Here is a 19,508-nt window from a genome sequence, read left to right as displayed (position 1 = left end):
CGCCTCTGTGCATCACACAAGGCCTTCAGATGCTGCTCTGTTGTTTTCCTCTTGCTTGCTGTCTCTCCTGTGAGATCGTGTATGCCGTGTGAGGCTCTCCTCGTCTTCTGCTGCAGGCAGCGATCAGAGGAATCACTAATTCACTTCTCCGTATTTGATCTTCTAATCACAAGGCATTTATTAACAAGTCTGGAGCGACACACAGTAGTTGGCAGCTCTTAAATGTGTATCGACCTAGGCCTGTAAAACAGATATTTTAGTCGTTCAAATAAGTCATCTTTAAGTCACGAGCGACGCCTCTTTGAAAAAAACCTGCCATCCTTCCGGGCGACGAGCTGTCGACGAGGATGCGGGGAAGAAATTAGAATGTAGTTTCTGGATTTTGCCGGAGGAAGATATTTTTTCACTGCTTTTCGTTTAGTCACCCAGTCCCTCCCCACCCCCCTTATTTCTGCCTTCCCCGCCAGTTTAATCCTTCTTAAGAGGTAGTGCTCTTTCTTCTTAATGGGGAATTTCTCTCTCTATTTCCTCACCCCAGTGGTCTTGCTCCCAGGTATAGCTTATGTTGTAGGTGCTGTTAGGAACCCCCATTTTCCCCCTCCACAGCCCAGTGGTGTTAAAGCTCTCTGATTAAATGCCATGTAGAGGCCGCATTATAATAGACTGGCCCCGCAGTTAGCAAGCAGCTGACTACAGCAGATGGCTGGGCCACAAACCAGATTACAGCCATCCGTCTTTAACGCCATGACCTCATTGTGCCTCCGTTGACCCAACACGCAGGGCTGAGCGCCAGTGAAAGTTTATTAGCTCGGAATGAGAGAAAAGAACCTGGCAAGCACTAAGGCACTAAAAAAGAAAATGCAGATTGGGGGGAAGGTATGGAGAGAAAGCAGGTGGACAGAGAAAATAAAGAAAAGTGAGGGAAAGGAAGGAATTTGAATTTGTGAAGGTGGCAAGTTGTTAGAGGTGAGACCTGCCAGGGACTACAGGTGAAAATGTGCCTGCTTGGCAACATTTGCACTCATGTTTATCAATGTGCACTGTCCCTTGTAAATAAAGAAATCAAAAGAAAAAAGAAAGCTATATTGAAATGGTGTAAAAGGAGGATTGAAAATCTGATAAAAAGTGAGGTGAGGTGTCTGTTGAGGTCTTTGTTGGTTTTCGAGAGAAAGGAGGAAGGTAATTATGTCATAGAGGAAGGAAGGAAGGAAGGAAAGAAAGAAGGTTAGTCAAATAAAAAAAACAGGCTGAGAAGGCCCTGCCATCGTCCCTGATTCATCTTACTAACAACCCAACAAACCAGCATGCAGACGCAATATCTGGACGACGCGTGTCCCATTTGTGTACAGGCAGAATTATGTTCATCCCTGGCCATGCTTGACTTTTTCCCGGTCCAATTACAGAGAAGCAGTGAGGGTGTTCGCCTCGCTCTGTCGAGTGCCCCCGGCCTCAGGGCTATCCAGCACGGGGCTCGCGGAGAAAGCGAGGGGAATTAAGGATCCTTGTTTAATGATGTGCTGTTTGGGGACCTCTGGCCGGGGGATGCTGCTTCTCTGCTCATCATTTATTTCATTTTCCACGCAGTTAGCTTACACACTTGTCCATAGAGTGTGTGCAACTGTAAAATATTGTTAGTTTTGCTTCTTAGGGGGCCCTCCAGAGTCAAAAGATGTGCCAATTACAGCCAGTGTGCCCTGACAGTATACACAGTATGTGACCTGAGAGAATGAGTATTAAGAGTGCTGAACACTTCTGAATAAATAGTGAATGTTAACAAAGCAGATGTGAAAAGGGGAATGTTAACAATGTAGATGTGAAAAAGGGTTGGAGGTAACACTCTTTTATTACTGTTTAACAGCCGACTGGAGAAGAACCAACAGTGTCTCTGTGATCTGACAACACAGTAAAAAAAGTCTTCTTTATTTTACTTGAAGAAACAGTAATATATATGACAATTTGTTCTAAATGGCACAGCTGCTTAGTACTTGATTAGTAAGTCAAATTAGTCTTGTTGAGAGACTAAATGTGAGATGAGAACAAGGAATATCATTTTAAAGAACAGGCTGGCGAGTATAAATTAAGATGGTACCGTTTTCCAATTTCATCAAAATGTACGCTATCTTGACTGTAACCAAAGTAACTTGACCTAAATGTAAGAACATTTTTGTCAGAATATTGTGTCATACCAAAACATGTGATTTTTCAATCCATTGTTTTTCCAGAGACAGTTATGATGTTGTTCTTAGAAATGCATGTGTCAAGAATCTACCCTAGTATTTTAAGGAGTAAGGCTGCAATTAACCAAGGTGGTGTTCAAAGTGGCTACAATCAACATTTTGTTTATTTCAACAATAGATTACATGACTACTTAAATGGGTTGCTCATATTGACAAACCCACTTTAGAATTAATCATCACCTGCTTCTACAGTTCACCTCACCTCAGCTCTGCGTTACAAATCTTTGGGCTAATTGTTTTTTCTTTTCATTTTGTTCTACCCTAACCACCTGTCCAGCACCAAGTAGCAGACGGACAAAGTTAGCAACTCCCCGGTGAAAAATAAATGAGCCTTTAGCAGCTAAAGGGCAGCATATTTCTTTTGAGTAGGCCTAATTGGAGACCAAACTAAAGCTAAAAGGAGAGTGGATATTGTTCCTGTGTTCAGCACATGGCTAGAAACAAGACTCCAAATGAATGATATGATGTTCTGTATCTGCTAGACATGTAAATAGTTCACTTGTTGCTAACAAGCTAGCATATTATACCGAGTACCGACCTAAAAAGGAGATACCATGTTGGTGTTTTGTTTGTGGTTAAATTAAATTAGATTCTAGTTGTAGGTTTATGTTTAAAAATTAAATAAGTGAGAAGTTAATGTTAACACTTTTTTTGTGACAAATGTCTTTGTTCCACCTCAGTTATCCATGGCAGCCATTCTGCATAGCGGTTAGCTCAGTTCTCGTGTCAGAAAGGCAGCATGTTACTAAAAGCTTTCATTTATATGTGGCCATGTTTTAACATAGTTTACAGTGTATGCATTTGTCTTATTTCCCAGATGGATTGTTTTTTCATCTTGCTCGCTCTTTTTTCAGAGTAATGTGTTGTTTACTAAGCCATCTTGCGTAGTCTGATGATTTTTCTAGCAGTTAAATTGTTCTGCTAAGACTGTGTTCCATTTGGAATTAAAACACTGTAACATTGTTTGAAGATTGTATTTGCTCAAAGTGATAAATTGTAGTTGGGTAAAAGGGAATAGCCTACAACTCACACCAATACACTAATTGCTCTTCTACACGCCTATCACAGCAGCTCCTGTAAATAAGCAGTTCTTTATGGTGTTTACTCAAACCGCCCTTCTGAGACACCAGTTGTTAGCCAGTGGTCCTCAGTGGCGAAACTAATGACCAAGACATACAAGGGAGTCAACACTGGGGGTAGGCTACAACTTGCATATTTCTAGACGTGTTATTTAAATGGCAGAGCTTGTCATCAACATGGAACGGATGTGACCTTTGCGGACGTAACAGGAAAATTGGATTTGAGAGGTCCATTCATTGTCCAAACACCAACAAAAACATCATACCCTTCAAACTTTAAAAAAAATTCAAACAGTCACCACGCGCATGGCTACGCACTCTTTGGGAATACAAATGGTCAGTTATTGATCACACTGCGAAGAAAAAACCTGTTGTAATTCCTCATAATTCCTGATTGGGGTGAGAGAAGTTACACACTATACCTTTAATCTTACCCACAGTATGTCATGAGAATTATGAGCTGTGTCCCCGGGTTTTGTCAATTTGCCAATCTAGAGTTTTTTTGCATTGAAGCCCTCTTGAAAACTTTTAAGAGAAAACATAACTGGAGTTAGGCTACATGAAATATAAAAACATGGCTTTGGACTGTACTTTGAGAACAATTTCCAGTACGATAATATGAGATTGCTTCTTCAGTCGAGAAGTTGGTTTTCCCTATCAGAGAAAATAGGCTAATTCAACAAAGACGTGTTTGAATCCGCTACGTTTTTTGCAAAGAGAAAAATGGGGCACGGGGGGTGCCGCATGATCAAATCCTTGCTTGTTCTTTTCATTTGTCTTCCTCTCGTTAGCGCTAAATCTGGATCATTAAGTTTCATTTCGGGCTGTGAGAAATACTTCCACATATGAAATTGGGAGATGGGAAGAGACTTTGTGGAGACTCAGAAGATTATTTTTATTTTATTGTAGTAGGGAGCCCCCACCCCACTGCTCTCTGGTGACTGTGTGAGCGAAAGGAGTAAGTAATGAGCGAGCGGCGTCACACGCAGCCGAGATGGAGAGGAAAAGATAGAGGATTGAAACAAAGTACGAGGCAGAGATTGATGAGGCTTCTCTGCATCTCATTTTTCTGCACAAGGGCAGATAATGGCGGTGTCGCCCGCAACAGCCTGAGGTGCATCACACAGATACGCTCCTCTCTTTATGCATCAGCAAAGTTATATACAGACCGCAGAAAGAAAGAAAGAATATGATTTGTGAAATTATAGTTAATCTTATTTCCAAGGTTTTCCGGGCCCGTTTTAAATGGATTTTGTGCGAGTAATGATTACTAAAGCATTTTATTGCCGGGGAAACTTTAATTAATCAGGAGCAAATCTGCTTCACTTTTATGTTTAATTTAGCAAATAGTTTTGTCATGCCTTGCAGCTTCAGAAAACAACGATTTGAGTTTTTTTTTCTTACCCAACGCTAAATTGCTGAGCCACTTAATTCAAAGCATAATCTAGTTTTCTTTTCGATCATCAAAGAAGGGTTTGGTCCCTCTTTTCATATAGAGTTGAGTGAACACAATATGGGTCTCTGCTTTGCTATATGGGTCAAGTAACCCGGCTGACATTATCTACCAGGCTGCTTCCATTTGAATTATCCCGTCATATTTCTTCACCGAGCAGCCTCCAAACAATGTCTTGCCGAACACCAGTCTTCCCACTCGGAGTTAAGAAGTAGGAGTAGGATATATATATCTAAAAATAAAAATAAAAGCGTGCCATGACAACCATGAGGCCCTTTCTCCTACACGCACAGTCAGTCTGATGCCTTAAGCTTAAAGCAAGTGTGTTCCTTTGGCTGTGATATAACTTTTATTTCCCAGTGAAGATGCAGCACGGTTCCGTTCTGGCATTGCTTGTCCTTTTTTTCCCAGGAATAATTACCCCATATATCTGAAGCGCCTTTCAATCTGTCCTGGCAGTTAGCAAATCCCCATGGGGCAAAGCAAGAGCCGCGAAACTAAGGCTTTACGATTGTGTTTCTCATTAACACATCCAATAAGATATTAATCTCCATCAGACATGGCACAACCCTGGGCACATTGTTCACAGGGTTCGGGCAAAAGGGGAAAATCATTAGCCAGCTCTTTCGGAAGGGGCGCGTTTGAAGTTGTTGTGTGTGCGCAACACATGACGTGTGTCAAATCTGCAGTCATCGTGAAAAAAATCCAAGTCAATGTATCAAGAAAAAAGGCTTACAGTACCTGTAAATGAGCTGCTGTTAGTTTTCTATAGGCATTATTGTATCTACGGTTCCTCTCTATCTCCTTTCATTTCAATTTTATTTAAACCTAGACGCAGTCCCCTAAAAAACAACAAAAAGCACTTTACGGGGAGCACTTGTGGCGCAGAGCAATTTAACCAAGACCACGGTTGTCTTTCTTTTCTTTCTCCAGGTGAGTAAGAACGCCAAGCAGGATCTGAAGGACGGGCTGGCTCTCTACAACTCAGAGAACAACATCGGCCTGCGAAATGCCTGGAACATCATCCAGGCAGAGGTAGGCAGTAGGCACGGACCTCGCATGACAAATATTATCATATTCAAATATTAATATTCAAAATATTAGCATGCATATACACTCTCGACACTAGTAGAGGTGACACATAAATTAAACATTTTTGCTAAAATATTTCCCGCTAATTTATTTCCGCTTGTAGCTGTGGTGGCATTAATGCAACATTAAATAGTCAAAACTGCCTGTTTAAGTACATTTAATTACACACACATGTTTAAGTCCTCTTAAGCAAAGGGAATAATTACCATTTCATTCATGCTGCGTGAGAGTAAGTTTGCGGTCTCCCTTGACTGACAGGCAGCATTAACTAACTGTGTGTGTGTGTGTGTGTGTGTGTGTGTGTGTGTGTGTGTGTGTGTGTGTGTGCGTGTGCGTGTGTGTGTGTGTGCGGCGCATTCGGCGCATTCACAGTGGAAGTGCTGCGGTGTGACAGCATACACTGACTGGTACGAGGCCCTGAAGGAGAAGGTAGTGCCTGACCGCTGCTGTCAGGAGCATTACCAGAACTGCGGGGGAAACTCCACCAACATGTTCTGGAACACGGTGAGTTGTAAATGCAATGCTGTCATGAAAAATGCAAACGTGTTTTATTATGTTGTCTCATAATAACATAAGCCTGTGTGTGCGTGGATATCACACTTGTGGGATCATCGGCCCAATCCATATGGTCTTGTCTCGTTTCACACCCAGTTGTGTTTGAATAAATGTGGTATTCAATAATGTTTATGTCGATCTAGGGCCTAGTTTACACACAATGTTATTCACAGGGCTACATAATAATCATGAATCTTATATCATCTTAAATCTTTAGTCCCATCTGTTCAGTTAGTTGCTTTTACAACTCTGGGTTTCAAAGTTTTTTGTCGTATTGCCGAATACTGATGACAATGGATTCTTTTCCATTATGCATGAGACAACAGACGTTTTTTTTTTTTTTAAACCTTGCAGCTCAATGTTCACCAATCTCCCTCTATTACAAGTCTAATCTGTTATCGGTCTGGCATAGGGTTCGTTAGCGGGGTCCAGAGTAGGGGATTAAAAAAAGCTGTAATGTAATTGCCAAAATGAAAATAGGCAGAGCTGGAGCATGGCCCATTGAGAGAGCGCATCACTTAAGAGCGTGTGTGTAATCCTTGCCCAGAGGAGACGGCCACACACTATATGGTTAAGTCTTCTACATGCTGCCTCAGCACCCGTACCTGAGAAAGGGCACCACTTTGCATCTGAAACCACCATTAAGTTATTTATCCCCCAACTCACTGGCAGTGAGTGCCCTCTGAATGAACCCAGGTGGGAATAATATACTTCAGAGCTCGTGTTCACGTCTGTCCATATGGCATATATAAGTCTGCATATATAAGTACCTTACTCATGGGTAATTCACTCCGTTTTAACACATCACCTGGTATTTAATTCATCCGAGGGTATTTCTTATAGGTAAGAGCTTTTCCTGTCTGGAAAAGTGTGAACTGTATGGTTGAGGTATTTTACAGGTGACCGGCTACGGCTTTGAAGTGACACAATTCTTTGATAGAGGAAACCCTTTTTTTCTGTTGCTTGGCTGTATCTTCACAAGCTGTCGTTCCATTTTTAAGGGCTGCTTCGAGAAAGTGGAGGAATGGCTGGACGACAACAAGCACATGCTGGGAACCATAGGCATGGTCATCTTGGTAGTGCAGGTGAGGAATTTTTCATTTTCTTCTCTTCCCATTTATTTTTCTCCTTATTTTGTTTTGTGTCAGTGTGCATTTGTTTAAATAAAAAATAAAAAAAACTTATCCAGTGGCCTCTGTGCGAACCACTTCTACAGAGAAAGTTATGAGACCTGTGCTGAGTGGGCGGCGTTTGTTGGCACCCACACATGTTGAAATATTGAAGTCAAGTCTGTGTTCTACACCCTGATCCTGTCTGGGAGAATCAAAGCCACCTGGCTGTGTGCCAAGCAGGCTGTAGTCATGCATAAGGAGGAGCCATCAGAAGGCAGGAGATACTGAATCTAGAGCCCCAGGTATGGAGACGTAGATTAAAGGCACAGTGGTGGTGGGGGAGGTTTGATAGATATTCCCAAGATATCTTTTTGTCCTGAACTCTGCTGTCGTTGCATTAGTTTCAGCAGTAACCTAAAAGTGTTTTCAGACTCAGCAAAACAAAGTGTATTTCTGCCTTGCATTTGTGTTTTCTGCATTCTGTGTTTATTCGCTCCAGACAGACACGCCACAACCTGTGCAAGTCTTTCTGTAATCTCCCTCCAGTATACTCTCCTTATTCCCGTAGTCTCTGTTCGTATATGAAATTGATTCATAAAGCCCCCTGGACAAGTGTGAAGTCTTCACTGGAGTTCAAACAGTTTGTAATAGTTTAGCTCTGTCCCTGAATCAATCTTTTCTAAGAATATCTCTCTCAGTGTTGCACCTTATTCACAGGTCTATTATATATAATCCTTTCTCGCACCTACCTCACATTCTTTGCAACATTTTGCCTAGCATATTGCAACACTTACATTGCATCCCTTCCGCTACTCCAGGAGACCATACACATTTAAGAGACAACTCTTATTGTCTGTGACTTCCACCTGCTCTCTTTGCAACATTTACTTATTATATTTTTATTTCATTCATGACTTAATCTCTCATCTCTCCATCCAAATGTAGCAGACATTTTGAATGGATTTCAAAGAAAATATGCATAAGAGAAACTGATATGGCATATTAAAAGCTGGTTTCCATGCACTGTTGTTAAACGTACGTATATTAGGAGTTGGCCGCATCGAAATAAACAGCTGCCTGTGCTTATTGGTGAGACCATTGCAGAACAATGAGGCACAACGCGACATATGGCCAAACCTTTGAATTGACGAAAAAAAAACAAAGCAGATGGAAAGACATGATTTATGTATGTTTCACTGATGCATTTGAGGATTTTTTTTCTGTCTCACCAGTTCGCTAATAGTCTGTTTCCATTGCAATTATACCTCCGCTTTTCCACCTCAGCCAAGTGTAAAAGGACTATTTGCCACTATGTCTATACCCTTTTCTGGAATATCCACTCTATGCTATTCTTTATGCAAAACATGTGCATGGAAACAACCATTTTAAGTGTGTTTCCCATCACATCCCATATTCATGCAATATATCATCCCCCTGCACACTGCTCCTTCCTTTTCATTTTTCGGTCTTTTAACACTATCTCTTGCTTTATTTATTTTGCCCTCCCGCGCCTTTATATGGTTCTTTGAGAGCAAGGTGGCTCCACTGTGAAAACTCCCTGTCAGTTTTCAAAGATTTTGAACTTTTCTAATGCCCTTGAGGGGGAAGATGGTGCAGCTGAGCACTGAGGGAAAGTCAGCATTACTGTTAATATCTTCAGATCACTACATATTTATGACAAGATCACAGTCTTTTAAATGCTCAGACACATTTATTCTAACTCACCAACTATTTTCTCTTGGTCTGGAACTACCTCTTCCCTGTTTGTACATTCTTCACACACACACACACACACACACACACACACACACACACACACACACACACACACACACACACACACACACACACACACAGTATGCACATGCAGAACAGTGACTAATATCGACCCTGACTGGAGACTGATAAAGACTTCATGCATAATGACCACTCCCTCCACCAACACCGACTCGGCTGACATGGATTTTAATGATCTCTCTCCCTCTCTGCACGCGCACACAGACACACACAGACAGACACACACACACACACACACACACACACACACACACACACACACCTCACACAATCACACAAACTGTCCTGGGTGTTTGGGAGAGTCAAGAAACAGACCTTGAGCTGTCAGTTTTGCAGACGGAGGTAGGGTGGAGGACATGGCAGTGATGAGCATCAAGAAAAGCAGATGCCCAACAACTCAAATATACAACAATAATAACCAAAGGCATGGAGAACTGGCTCGTGAATGATTCAGACAAGCAGCATAATGACAGACTTTGGAGAAAGCCTTTGAGTATAGCTTCACTCACCATGGTCTCAGAAATCTCATCTGTATTTATATGTGGATGACGAATGAGCTTTGAACAGTCTTGTAGGAGCAACTGTCTCACACCGAGTGAATGAAGCAGATAGCAAAACCTTTGAGCGATATGCAAATTAGTGGGTTGGGTTTTTTGAAGGAGTACAATAGTTTTACATAGGTTCTACATCAATGTTATGTTGTTAATTATTTACCTCAAATGGCACGTCATGTTTTATTTACAGCAGCTTGAAGGGATAGTTCAGTATTTTTGAAGTGGGGTTGTATGTACTTATGCATAGTAGTCATTTACCTATAGGAAATGGCTGTCAGCTTAGTCATTTTCAGGAGTTTGGAAGGGACTTTGCTGTAGCAGAAGTCAGCCTTGTATTTCCAGTAGAAAGGTTTTTCGCCTAGTATATAAATGCTTACCTTAAAAAATAAATATCACTTGAATTGTACACTAAATCTAGGAATTTTTCCCTGCTGATTTGCGTACTGATACGCTGAACTGCACCGAGATGAGTTGGTGTTGTAATACATGGCCTAAATACGACTGAAAACGATGCAAAAATAAATGGCTGTCTGCCAGTGCTGTGTAGCGTATCAGTCCAAAAATCTGTCTGAAAAAAATCTAAATTTAGCGTACAATTGTATGGATACTTATTTTTGAAGTAAACATTTATATAAATGGGGAAGAAAAGCATTTTTCTGCTGCCCCCGTCTACAACAGTACAATGCTGACTTCTGCTACAGCGACGTCTCGCCCAAACTCTTTTAAATGACTGCACTGACCGACATCTCCATAAGGTAAACAGACTAACTATGCAAAAGTACCTCACACAACCACACTTCAAAAATACTGAACTATCCCTTTAAGGTATCCTTTATGAATCCCCAATGGAGGCTGTTTGCATGAAATCCACGTTGCCTTTTTAGTCAAGACTATACGCACCAAACAGTACTTCCATGCCGTCCTTATTTAGCCAGATAATGGTTTCAGGATCAGCCTTGTGACTGTGTTTGATGTAGAAGTATCAGGGGTAATGGAAAACTTCAAAGGGATAGCTAGCTACTTTGATTCAGTGGCATCTCAATTTACTCCATTGACTTAATGCTTGTGCACGCCGTACATGTTTTTCCATCACAAAGATTGCAGAGCCCCGCGTTTGAAGGCCATCTGAGAAAAAAAGAGAGCAAACGAAAATAAATGTTCTAGTGCTTCACCACAGGATTTATTGTGCATCCAAATACATAGAAGCCCAAGGCATGAACATCAAAAAAAAGGACCACACACAAGAGACACATCTACAGTATATCATACATAAACACACATGCACTACACATGCAGACACACAAATTCACCATCTCCTTCTCCTCCACAGCTCCTGGGCATGGCGTTCTCCATGACGCTGTTCCACCACATCCATCGAACGGGGAAGAAGTACGACGCTTAGCCTTGGGAAGGAGGCCCCCAATGGAGAGGAGCCCCACAGCCTGATGGGATAAGACTCTGATTTGAACACCCCCCTGCTTCCCAACTTCCTCACTTTACAGCCTCTTAAGAGCATCCAACGCCTCCTTCATCCCCCCCCCCCCCTCCCTTCTGTACAGATTCCAGCTGTGTCCCTGCTCTGATCCGCTTTCTCCTCTCACCATTTATTTTGCCAAAGAGTAACACAAGTTGGAGGAGTAGGGGGGGGACATCTACTTTTTGGCAAGGGTAGAGGAATCCCATCGGTTGTCACTCTTCTTGAATACATTTCTATTGTATACATTTTTTTGTTTTTCGCTTGGACTAACACTTTGCTGGAAAGACGGAAGTAAGGACAGACTTTGAGACAATGAAGACTTTTAACTAATGCCCACACATCCCCACTCAGAGGCAAAGAGAACATATGAGACTGATGATACCCTCCACTTCTCGTGGGAAGTCAACCCCCCTTTTCACTTGTAAATGAAAAAAAAAACTTCCAACCTGGCATGCTAGTTTTCTACTTGACCGATTTTCCCTTGTCGTCAAAATGTCAAATGTTTTAATTTTTTTTGTTTGTGTGTGTGTGTGTCATCGACGCTTCCTGTGGAATGTGTGTGTTGAACAGATCAGTGCAATGAGCTCTCAGACATGCGGTGTGTGTGTTTGTGTTTGTAGTTGAGTGTGGGGGGTTTTGGATTTGACGACACTGCGGGGGGGTGCAGACATGCCAGGGTGGTGTTGTTAAATGTAATCCACGAATCATTGAATGCTAAAGGAATGAGGAATCATCGATTTGGTTGGTTTTATTTATACCAAATTCTGTAGTATCGCCTGAATTATAAATTGTAACGCACAAATCTGCCAAACACACGCACGCAAACACACATTACACCAGCACTATTCCCATTCCCTGTGACACAATACAAATGGTGTAAAATGGCTGTATATTAGGGCTGCTCCAGGACTGTCAAGTGAGGCGATCTCGGTGATGAAGTTCCCCCCCGAGTGTGTGTGTGTGTGTGTGTGTGTGTGTGTGGATGTATTTTATCACACTGCCCAAGCTGCAGAGAAAAAAAGAAAAAAAAATGCACATAGAAACAGAAACAAAGCAAAGGCACAAGGGGGCAAAAACAGGAGCAGCCATGTCACCCCGCTGCCATCAATTGTGTTAGCGGAGGCGGCTCGAAAAAAACTTTCTCCTCTGTATTCTTGAGATCTCATCCATTTGCTCTGCCCTCCTCATCCTTTCTCTCTCTCTCTGGTTGTCATCCCCTCCCCTGCCTCCATCTTTCTTTATTTCACTCCAATTTTCTTCCCACACGTCAGTAAAGCAATGAGGTTTTATGCCCCATGCGTACACACTCAGAACCTCTGCTGAAAATGCAACTTTACCCAGTTTTAATAACGCTTCCTTTTCCTCGCAGCCACAGAGGAGGAGGTGGCAGGAGTGTAGGAAGATCAAAGCTGTAGACAGATAGGTATGGCAACAAGCCCTGTAGGACGTCTGTTTATTTCTGTTAACGGCTGATTTCGCTGCAGGGGGCATCAGCACCAGCCTGCCTCCTTTTAGACTGAAACATACTCTTTATCTTCTGGGTGACTTAAAGCCTCTGGAAACTTGGTCTAAAATAGTACAAATCTATATATGATATCAAGGTTGGGTGTGTCATTAAGCTTTTACAAAAATCTGATTGAAAATAAATGTTCATAAATACTATAAACCTTAGTTAAAGAAAACAGCTTTTTCATTATACCGTTTGGCAGGACTGTGTGGGTGCCTTATCAAAGGGTCTCCATGGCAACTGTCATAGTTTGTGTTGAACGTTCGGGCAGAGAACTGCCGTGATTGGTTCAAAATACTTATTTGACAATTGAATGACAATATATAAACTTGAATGACAATATCTTTCATTTGGATTGACGTAAAAAACGTAACTCTTTTCATTATGCTTTATCGTGCAACTAACTCCAAAAACGTACATGGTTAGAATGATTTTTCTGGATTGGAGTTTACAGGTGCTTTAAAGAAAAATGGCCTCCAGTGCGTCTTCTTTAGGCTTCTCACTGTTCTGTGAGTATGTGCTATAGGCAGAGGTGTAAAGGACTAGCTAGGACTGCGGAACTGCCATGTGTAGCTTCCGTTCAATACTCATCATTGACATTGTGTTCATGTTAGGCCTTTTCCTGAGTGAGGGGAAGGGGAGTTATTTAGACTTCAATCAATAGTGACTTGTGTTCAATCTGATGAGTTGATGGCCTTTACAGTCCACACCGGTGCTATTGGGAGCGGTTGAAGAAATACGTTGAAATGAAAAGCCCTGCACATTCACACAATTGTTTCTCATTTACTCCCGTTGATTAGATTCATCCATTGTGAGAAAGTTTTGAGGGCAGTGGCATCCATTGGATACTCTCAATTCAGAATAATGCAGGAAAGTCAAATTAGTCCAGAAATGGGGGGAAAGAAAATAATAATTATGAAGATTGGTGAAGATGTGTGGGATTTTGGCAGCAAATCAAGAACCCTAGAACCAGTCTTTCTTGCCCCATCAGACTCCTCCTTAACACATTCCCAGATCTCTATTACTGACAGAAAGTGAGCTGAAAGGACAAAGATGATCAGAATTATACAACAATGTAAAGGAAATAACCCTTCGAGATTCACTCATTGCCAGCCTGTATGCCCTTAAAGTATCACCTGAAGTCATTCTTACCAGTTTTTAGAATACGGGGTGAGTTTGAGCATCAAAAGTAAGAGATTTGGGCTGTGAGGTGATGCGCAGCAACCCTGCTGGCTGTGATTCACTGCCCCCCCATCCCCCCAGATGCTCCAACTCCTCTTGTTGTCTCCAAGGGAGGAACACGACAGCTGCTGATATACAGCGCAGGCACGAGTGGTCTCCTTTGCTTGGTTGCCTCCACAAACTACTCTCTATACATCCCTTATTTACTACCACGCTCTGCAGACACCCAGCACCACATACACAGAAAGCTGGCAGAACTGACACTGAAGAAAAATACAGCTGTGGAATCTCTTTGGAATGCCTCAAAGAAGCTCTGAGGTGTATTCTGCACCAGGGAGGGGTTAACAGGAGAAATAGCTGTAACTGTTCTGCCAATCGGGCTGCACTGTAACCAAACTGCAGGTGAGAAGTTCAGGTGAAAAACTCCATGATACATATTTTGTCGTGTATAGCATCTTCTTGCACAGGGGCAGGAACAAGTGTTGAATCGCGGATGTCACAGAAAACGCGAGAATAGAGAAAAAGTGTCAATAAAAAAACAAATCCAGAGTATGCCCCCACATCATACTTCAGAAACTCTTTGCCCCCCCCCGCCCCCAACACATCCGACTGTGCTGACATTCTCTGCTCATTGTGAACTCCCCATTCAAGCTACTTCACCTACTGTTTCATGCTTTTGTCAGGGGATGTGCCTCCATGTTTAAAAAAAAAACAGCAACGAATGCCATTTTCACAAAATATGTTTGATGTTATTTTTGTACGTCGGGCGTTTTAATGTTTTGCTTTTATACCATGCACTGCTGTTTTGTTCTTGTTGTAGGCTGTTTCTACAGGGTTTTTTTTATTTCTCTTCATTAATAACAAAGGCTCATTGCTGCTCATTGTGAGAACATGACACTATTAAGCATTTGTTTTGTTAGAGGATCAGTCTTTGGTGCAAAAAAATCGCCTTTCTGTCTTAACATTGCTACAGGCAGTTAAAGCAATTAAATCAGAATTGATAGAGAGGGACACACCTAGCTTAAGGCAGCCAGTGAAGCCCCCAAAAAGGCATTAGGAGGACCTAGTTTAATTCAATTAGGACATGCTGTTATAAATTGCAGTATGTCTTTTAAAAAGTGCCAGTGTTAAGGCCCATTTTGTGTTTTTATAGAGCATGATCTATTCGCTGACACTGCACAACACAGCTCATGTCATTACAATATATCAAACCTGAACGTTGGGCCCACGGTTGTAAATATGCTAATTTTTACCACTCATGTAACTCTTCTATTTTTACCTCAGCCACTTGTTATCAAATTTACATTGACAGCGTAATTGCCTAACAACACACCTGCTCGTTTGTGCTCATTTACAGACATGTCGCCCATATGTTATCCCTTTTCTCGCATTTGACAGTTCTGCTTGTGTTTTTTTGTTTTTTTTTAAGCACAGGAGCAGTGTACATTTTATGTAAATTTGTGTTCTTGTCAGTAAATTACATATTTTATTTCAGTGTATTTGCATCTTGTAGTAAAACACATTTTTCTGTAAGTCTTTTTGTTTTTCTTTGGGGAAGAGTATGAAGTATTCCCGTTTTATACACATGGGAGCTCTCCCAATAATCCACAGAAATGGTAAAAGAAACAGTTTTTACGATTTTCTTTCCTCTGCCACCTTCGACATATTCTTTCTGTAATCTCCTCCTAATCCCCCCCCCCCCCTGTGCTAAAACTGAATATCTGAGCAGTGCAAATGTATGCTCTAGAAAATGGTGTGTTTGATGTTGTGTTCTTCTGCTGGATGGCACTGTCTGATACCCGCCAGCCTTGTCCTGTGGAGTTTTTTTTCTGCTACTTGTGATAGCACTCTGAGTATCTATAATAGGTGGTGCACTACTACCTTCTCATTATTCTCTAAATTAATTATTTTTTAAATAAAGGAAAGAGTGTCACAAAAAACCCCCACCATACTGTGCGCTCATTGCCTTTCATGTTCAATGACTCAATGCTTCTGCTGTATTCCCTTTTTATTTCATTGTCAATTATGTAGGCGGCTTTAAAGCAGAGTTTGATGCTGATTTTTCGGGAGTCGGAAGACAGGACTTGGCATGAAGAGCAAACTGAAGTGGTGTCACAGCAGATTCCACGGTGTATTGAATCAAAGAGAGTGGCATCGCCGCCTTAAAATGGCCTCGTTTTAAGAACATTACTAAACCGTAGGGGCTGTTGTCCTAAAGATACTGGGATGATCTAATGGTACTCAGCATGTTGAACAGAGTTTTAAGAACAAAAAGGAGATGATGAAAGTGGGATTCATCGACAATGTGTTCCCTGTTTCCACAGCATGGAATGAGCAGCAGAATATTTTTGTATGTAGCGTTAGCCCCCTTTTTTTAACTGTTTTCAGGCCCATGTGTGATAGTGAGTGGAGTATATTGTGCCATTCCACCCTGGCTTTTTTCGTTTCACATCACTGTTCCTTCTATGCAAAAAAATATGACCTATTTTAGCCTTTGTACAGATTATTTTGTATGAGTAACGTACTGAAATAAAGTGAACAGAATCAACCGTGGACACTTTTTTGTTACCCCTTAATTGTTATTACAGCATTTCACAATTTTTTTCCCTTGCTCACCTAGAACTCATTTCATTAACCTGAATTTCGAAGGCTTTCATTTGGATGAGACTTTAAAGCATAATTCTGCGGCTGCTGTCAATCTGTCGTGTTTCCCCGGGTAAACCTGCTATCTTTCTAACTGCCTGGGAGCGAGGCTCTTTGATCATGATGTCATGATGTCAGATGTAAGGGAAGTCATGACTCATGTCTAAAGAGCAAACAAGCTAATACTGCTGCGGATTTACTGTAGTATCAAAAAATGAATTTGTTAGAAATTCAATGATCTGGTATGTTTGAAATACACACCATTTTAGTTTAACAATGGTATAAATGCAGTTAAAGTAAAATCTATTCAGACTTTTGGATTCAACGTGAAACGTGATACACCGTTAGTTGTTTAAAGGAAAAGTTAGAAATGAGTTCAATGATAAGAATTACCACTCTCATGTCTGTCTGAAGAGTGAAGGTAGCAAGATGGTTTGCTTGGCTTAGCATACAAATGGGAAACAATGAATAACTTCTAGACACACTGTCCAAAGATAACACCATCTAACTACCAACACTTCTAAAGCTCACAAATACATTTGTGTTGTTTTTTTTCTGTAGGGGAGAACGGGGTAATTTGTCACATGGGTTGGTTGTCACAATCGTTATATCTCGGAACCAGAAGGCGCTGTCTATGAAATAGTGGTATGTTAATATCCAGAATTGGGATCAGAGGTCACCTACATAGTCTTCCTTGGAGTTAGACTGCTGAATTTGAGGTGAGACGACTGTTTGTGTTTTTCATGTCAAATTGAAAATATTTAGCTCCTCAGTATTTTTCTCCTAGGCTTTTACACAATGGGTTTATAACAAAACGCTTGTTACCCATACAAAGTGTGAAGGGTAAACTATATTTTAGTTTGTGGTTAGCAAGCTAATTAGTTGTCAGATGGTTGTTGGCTTTGATGCTAGCAAAAAATCGAAGTTGGGGTTGGTCGTCAAATTTTTTGGGGGGTTGGTTGTCACATGTTATCTCAAGGCTGCAGCCAGAAAAGGAACCCAATAACAAAATAAATTGCCAAGCTGTATCCTCACTGACACCCCAGAGAAGGAAAGAATAGAGCAGGAAAAGGCAGCTAGCATGCAAAAGAAAAAAGGGCAACAAAATCAAAACAACCCAGTGCATCCCAAACTAGACCAGCTGCCAAGGCTACAGTAAGTTATGTAGGCCTATTTGTCAACTTGGCAATGCAATTAAACTTTCAAATTTAGTTCTACTTTCTTGCCTTCTTTTTAAGAGTATTCCCATTAAGTTAACATTGTGACAAACAACCCCATAGTGTGTGACAACCAACCCCTTGATGGGGTTGGTTGTCACAATGTGTAAGGGTGTCTTTGATGATTAATTTCTTCTTTATTACAATAAGATAGAAAAAGTGAGGGGTACATATTTCAAGCCAACACCTTAAGCTTCAATTTAATGTAGGAATGACTATTGAAAGATGTTTAGGTGATAAGAAATTCTCACTAGAGTAAAAAGTGTGCCTACTTACCCCGTTCTCCCCTACTGTACAAATACACCTTACAAATACTTAAATGGTAGATTTACAGGGGATAATGCCTACTATTTCTAAGTGGGGGTCGAGTTAGCCACGTAAAACAACACCATGGAATTGTTGATTCATGCTGTGCTATGCTATCCAGCTGCTAGTGGTTGCTAAATATTAAGTGTACAGAAATGGAAGTGTAAAAAGCAGTTGGGGGTTAGTTTGACCTTTGGGTAAATATGTATACCCTTAGTTGGTTTTATAGAGGGTGTGGTAGCTATATTACCCCGCTAAATACACAATTTGCCATTCTTTCTTGACTTTGGTTTTCCCCAGCAGGGTGTATGTTAGGTGTAGCCGACCAGTCGCTCCAGGTGCACTAAAAAATTATCTTAGTCTTTGCAGGAAAGTAACAATCTATATATCTAAATATTCCTCAAAACAATACAAAGGGTTAAAGGAGAAGTATGCAAAATGGTTCTTTTAGCTGACCTCCTGTCATTGACTGCAGTTAGCAGTCCCCCTCCCTCGTCCATACCTCACCACATTAACACACAGCGGTCTTCAAGCAGCAAGTTGTTTAGCTTCATCTGAGATCCGTAAGTGCGATAAAACATGATAAAACCCATAAAAGCAGACATTGGTAAGGATTTTTAACTGTTCTGCCATTGTATGCGCATTAACATTCAACCCTCTGTCACTCTCTGAGCTTGCTCGGGCAGAGAGATGTGCCAGTTTGTAGCGTTCTCTCTTCTGATTGGATGAACGGTTGTGGGATACCAGAAACGTTCCTCGACGATTACGTGCAGAGTGACTGGGAGACCTGTGTTATGAAACGTGCACAATATAAGTGATCACTGTATGAATATAGAGCTATTTGACATGTATATTAACATAAATATATCGCTTACTTCTGCTTTAAGCAAAATGTTGCAAGAATAGGAAGGGCAAGCGCCCGTGGGACAAACACAGACTTGTATCCCGTCTAAAAAAAAAAAGAGCGAGAGATCAATCTCATTAAATTTTCATTTACCTCTGGTGAGGCACTGAGGTAGCTTACCTGAGGAGCCTCATGTCCTTCTATCACTCCACAGAGACGTATGATGTAATGATATAAAAGCATTGATTAAGTATTCACATACGGTATTCCCATTTTCAAGGACAGTTCAGAACTCCTTTCTGAATCTATGAGCATGAGATAGAAGAGGGGCGGTTATGAATATTTCACGCATTTACATTTAACTCAATAGGCGACGTTATTTAAATAATATTTAAAATAAAATCTGTACTCTATCTTCAGATAATCCCTCTGGTCAGTCTGACAGATGATCCA

The 19,508-nt window shown here is 41.2% G+C and overlaps 1 protein-coding gene across 1 annotated transcript in view; it reads left to right on the top strand.

Annotated features, from left to right (window-relative positions):
* tspan9a (tetraspanin 9a) overlaps positions 1-16,566 on the top strand; it is a gene marked incomplete at its 5' end in the record, with an annotated part of 73,005 nt that extends 56,439 nt beyond the window's left edge. The window contains 4 exons of the mRNA XM_080028228.1: positions 5,703-5,804; positions 6,234-6,365; positions 7,418-7,501; positions 11,210-16,566. Of these exons, the coding sequence (XP_079884354.1) occupies positions 5,703-5,804; positions 6,234-6,365; positions 7,418-7,501; positions 11,210-11,281 (390 nt within the window). The 3' untranslated portion in view covers positions 11,282-16,566. The remainder of the gene's footprint in view (positions 1-5,702; positions 5,805-6,233; positions 6,366-7,417; positions 7,502-11,209) is intronic.
* Between the last annotated feature and the right edge of the window lie 2,942 nt (positions 16,567-19,508).

Source organism: Ammodytes marinus, assembly GCF_949987685.1.
Source record: "Ammodytes marinus genome assembly, chromosome: 5".
NCBI classification, from domain to species: domain Eukaryota; kingdom Metazoa; phylum Chordata; class Actinopteri; order Uranoscopiformes; family Ammodytidae; genus Ammodytes; species Ammodytes marinus.
Note: the sequence above shows the minus strand (reverse complement) of the source record. Positions and strands in the feature narration are given on the sequence as shown.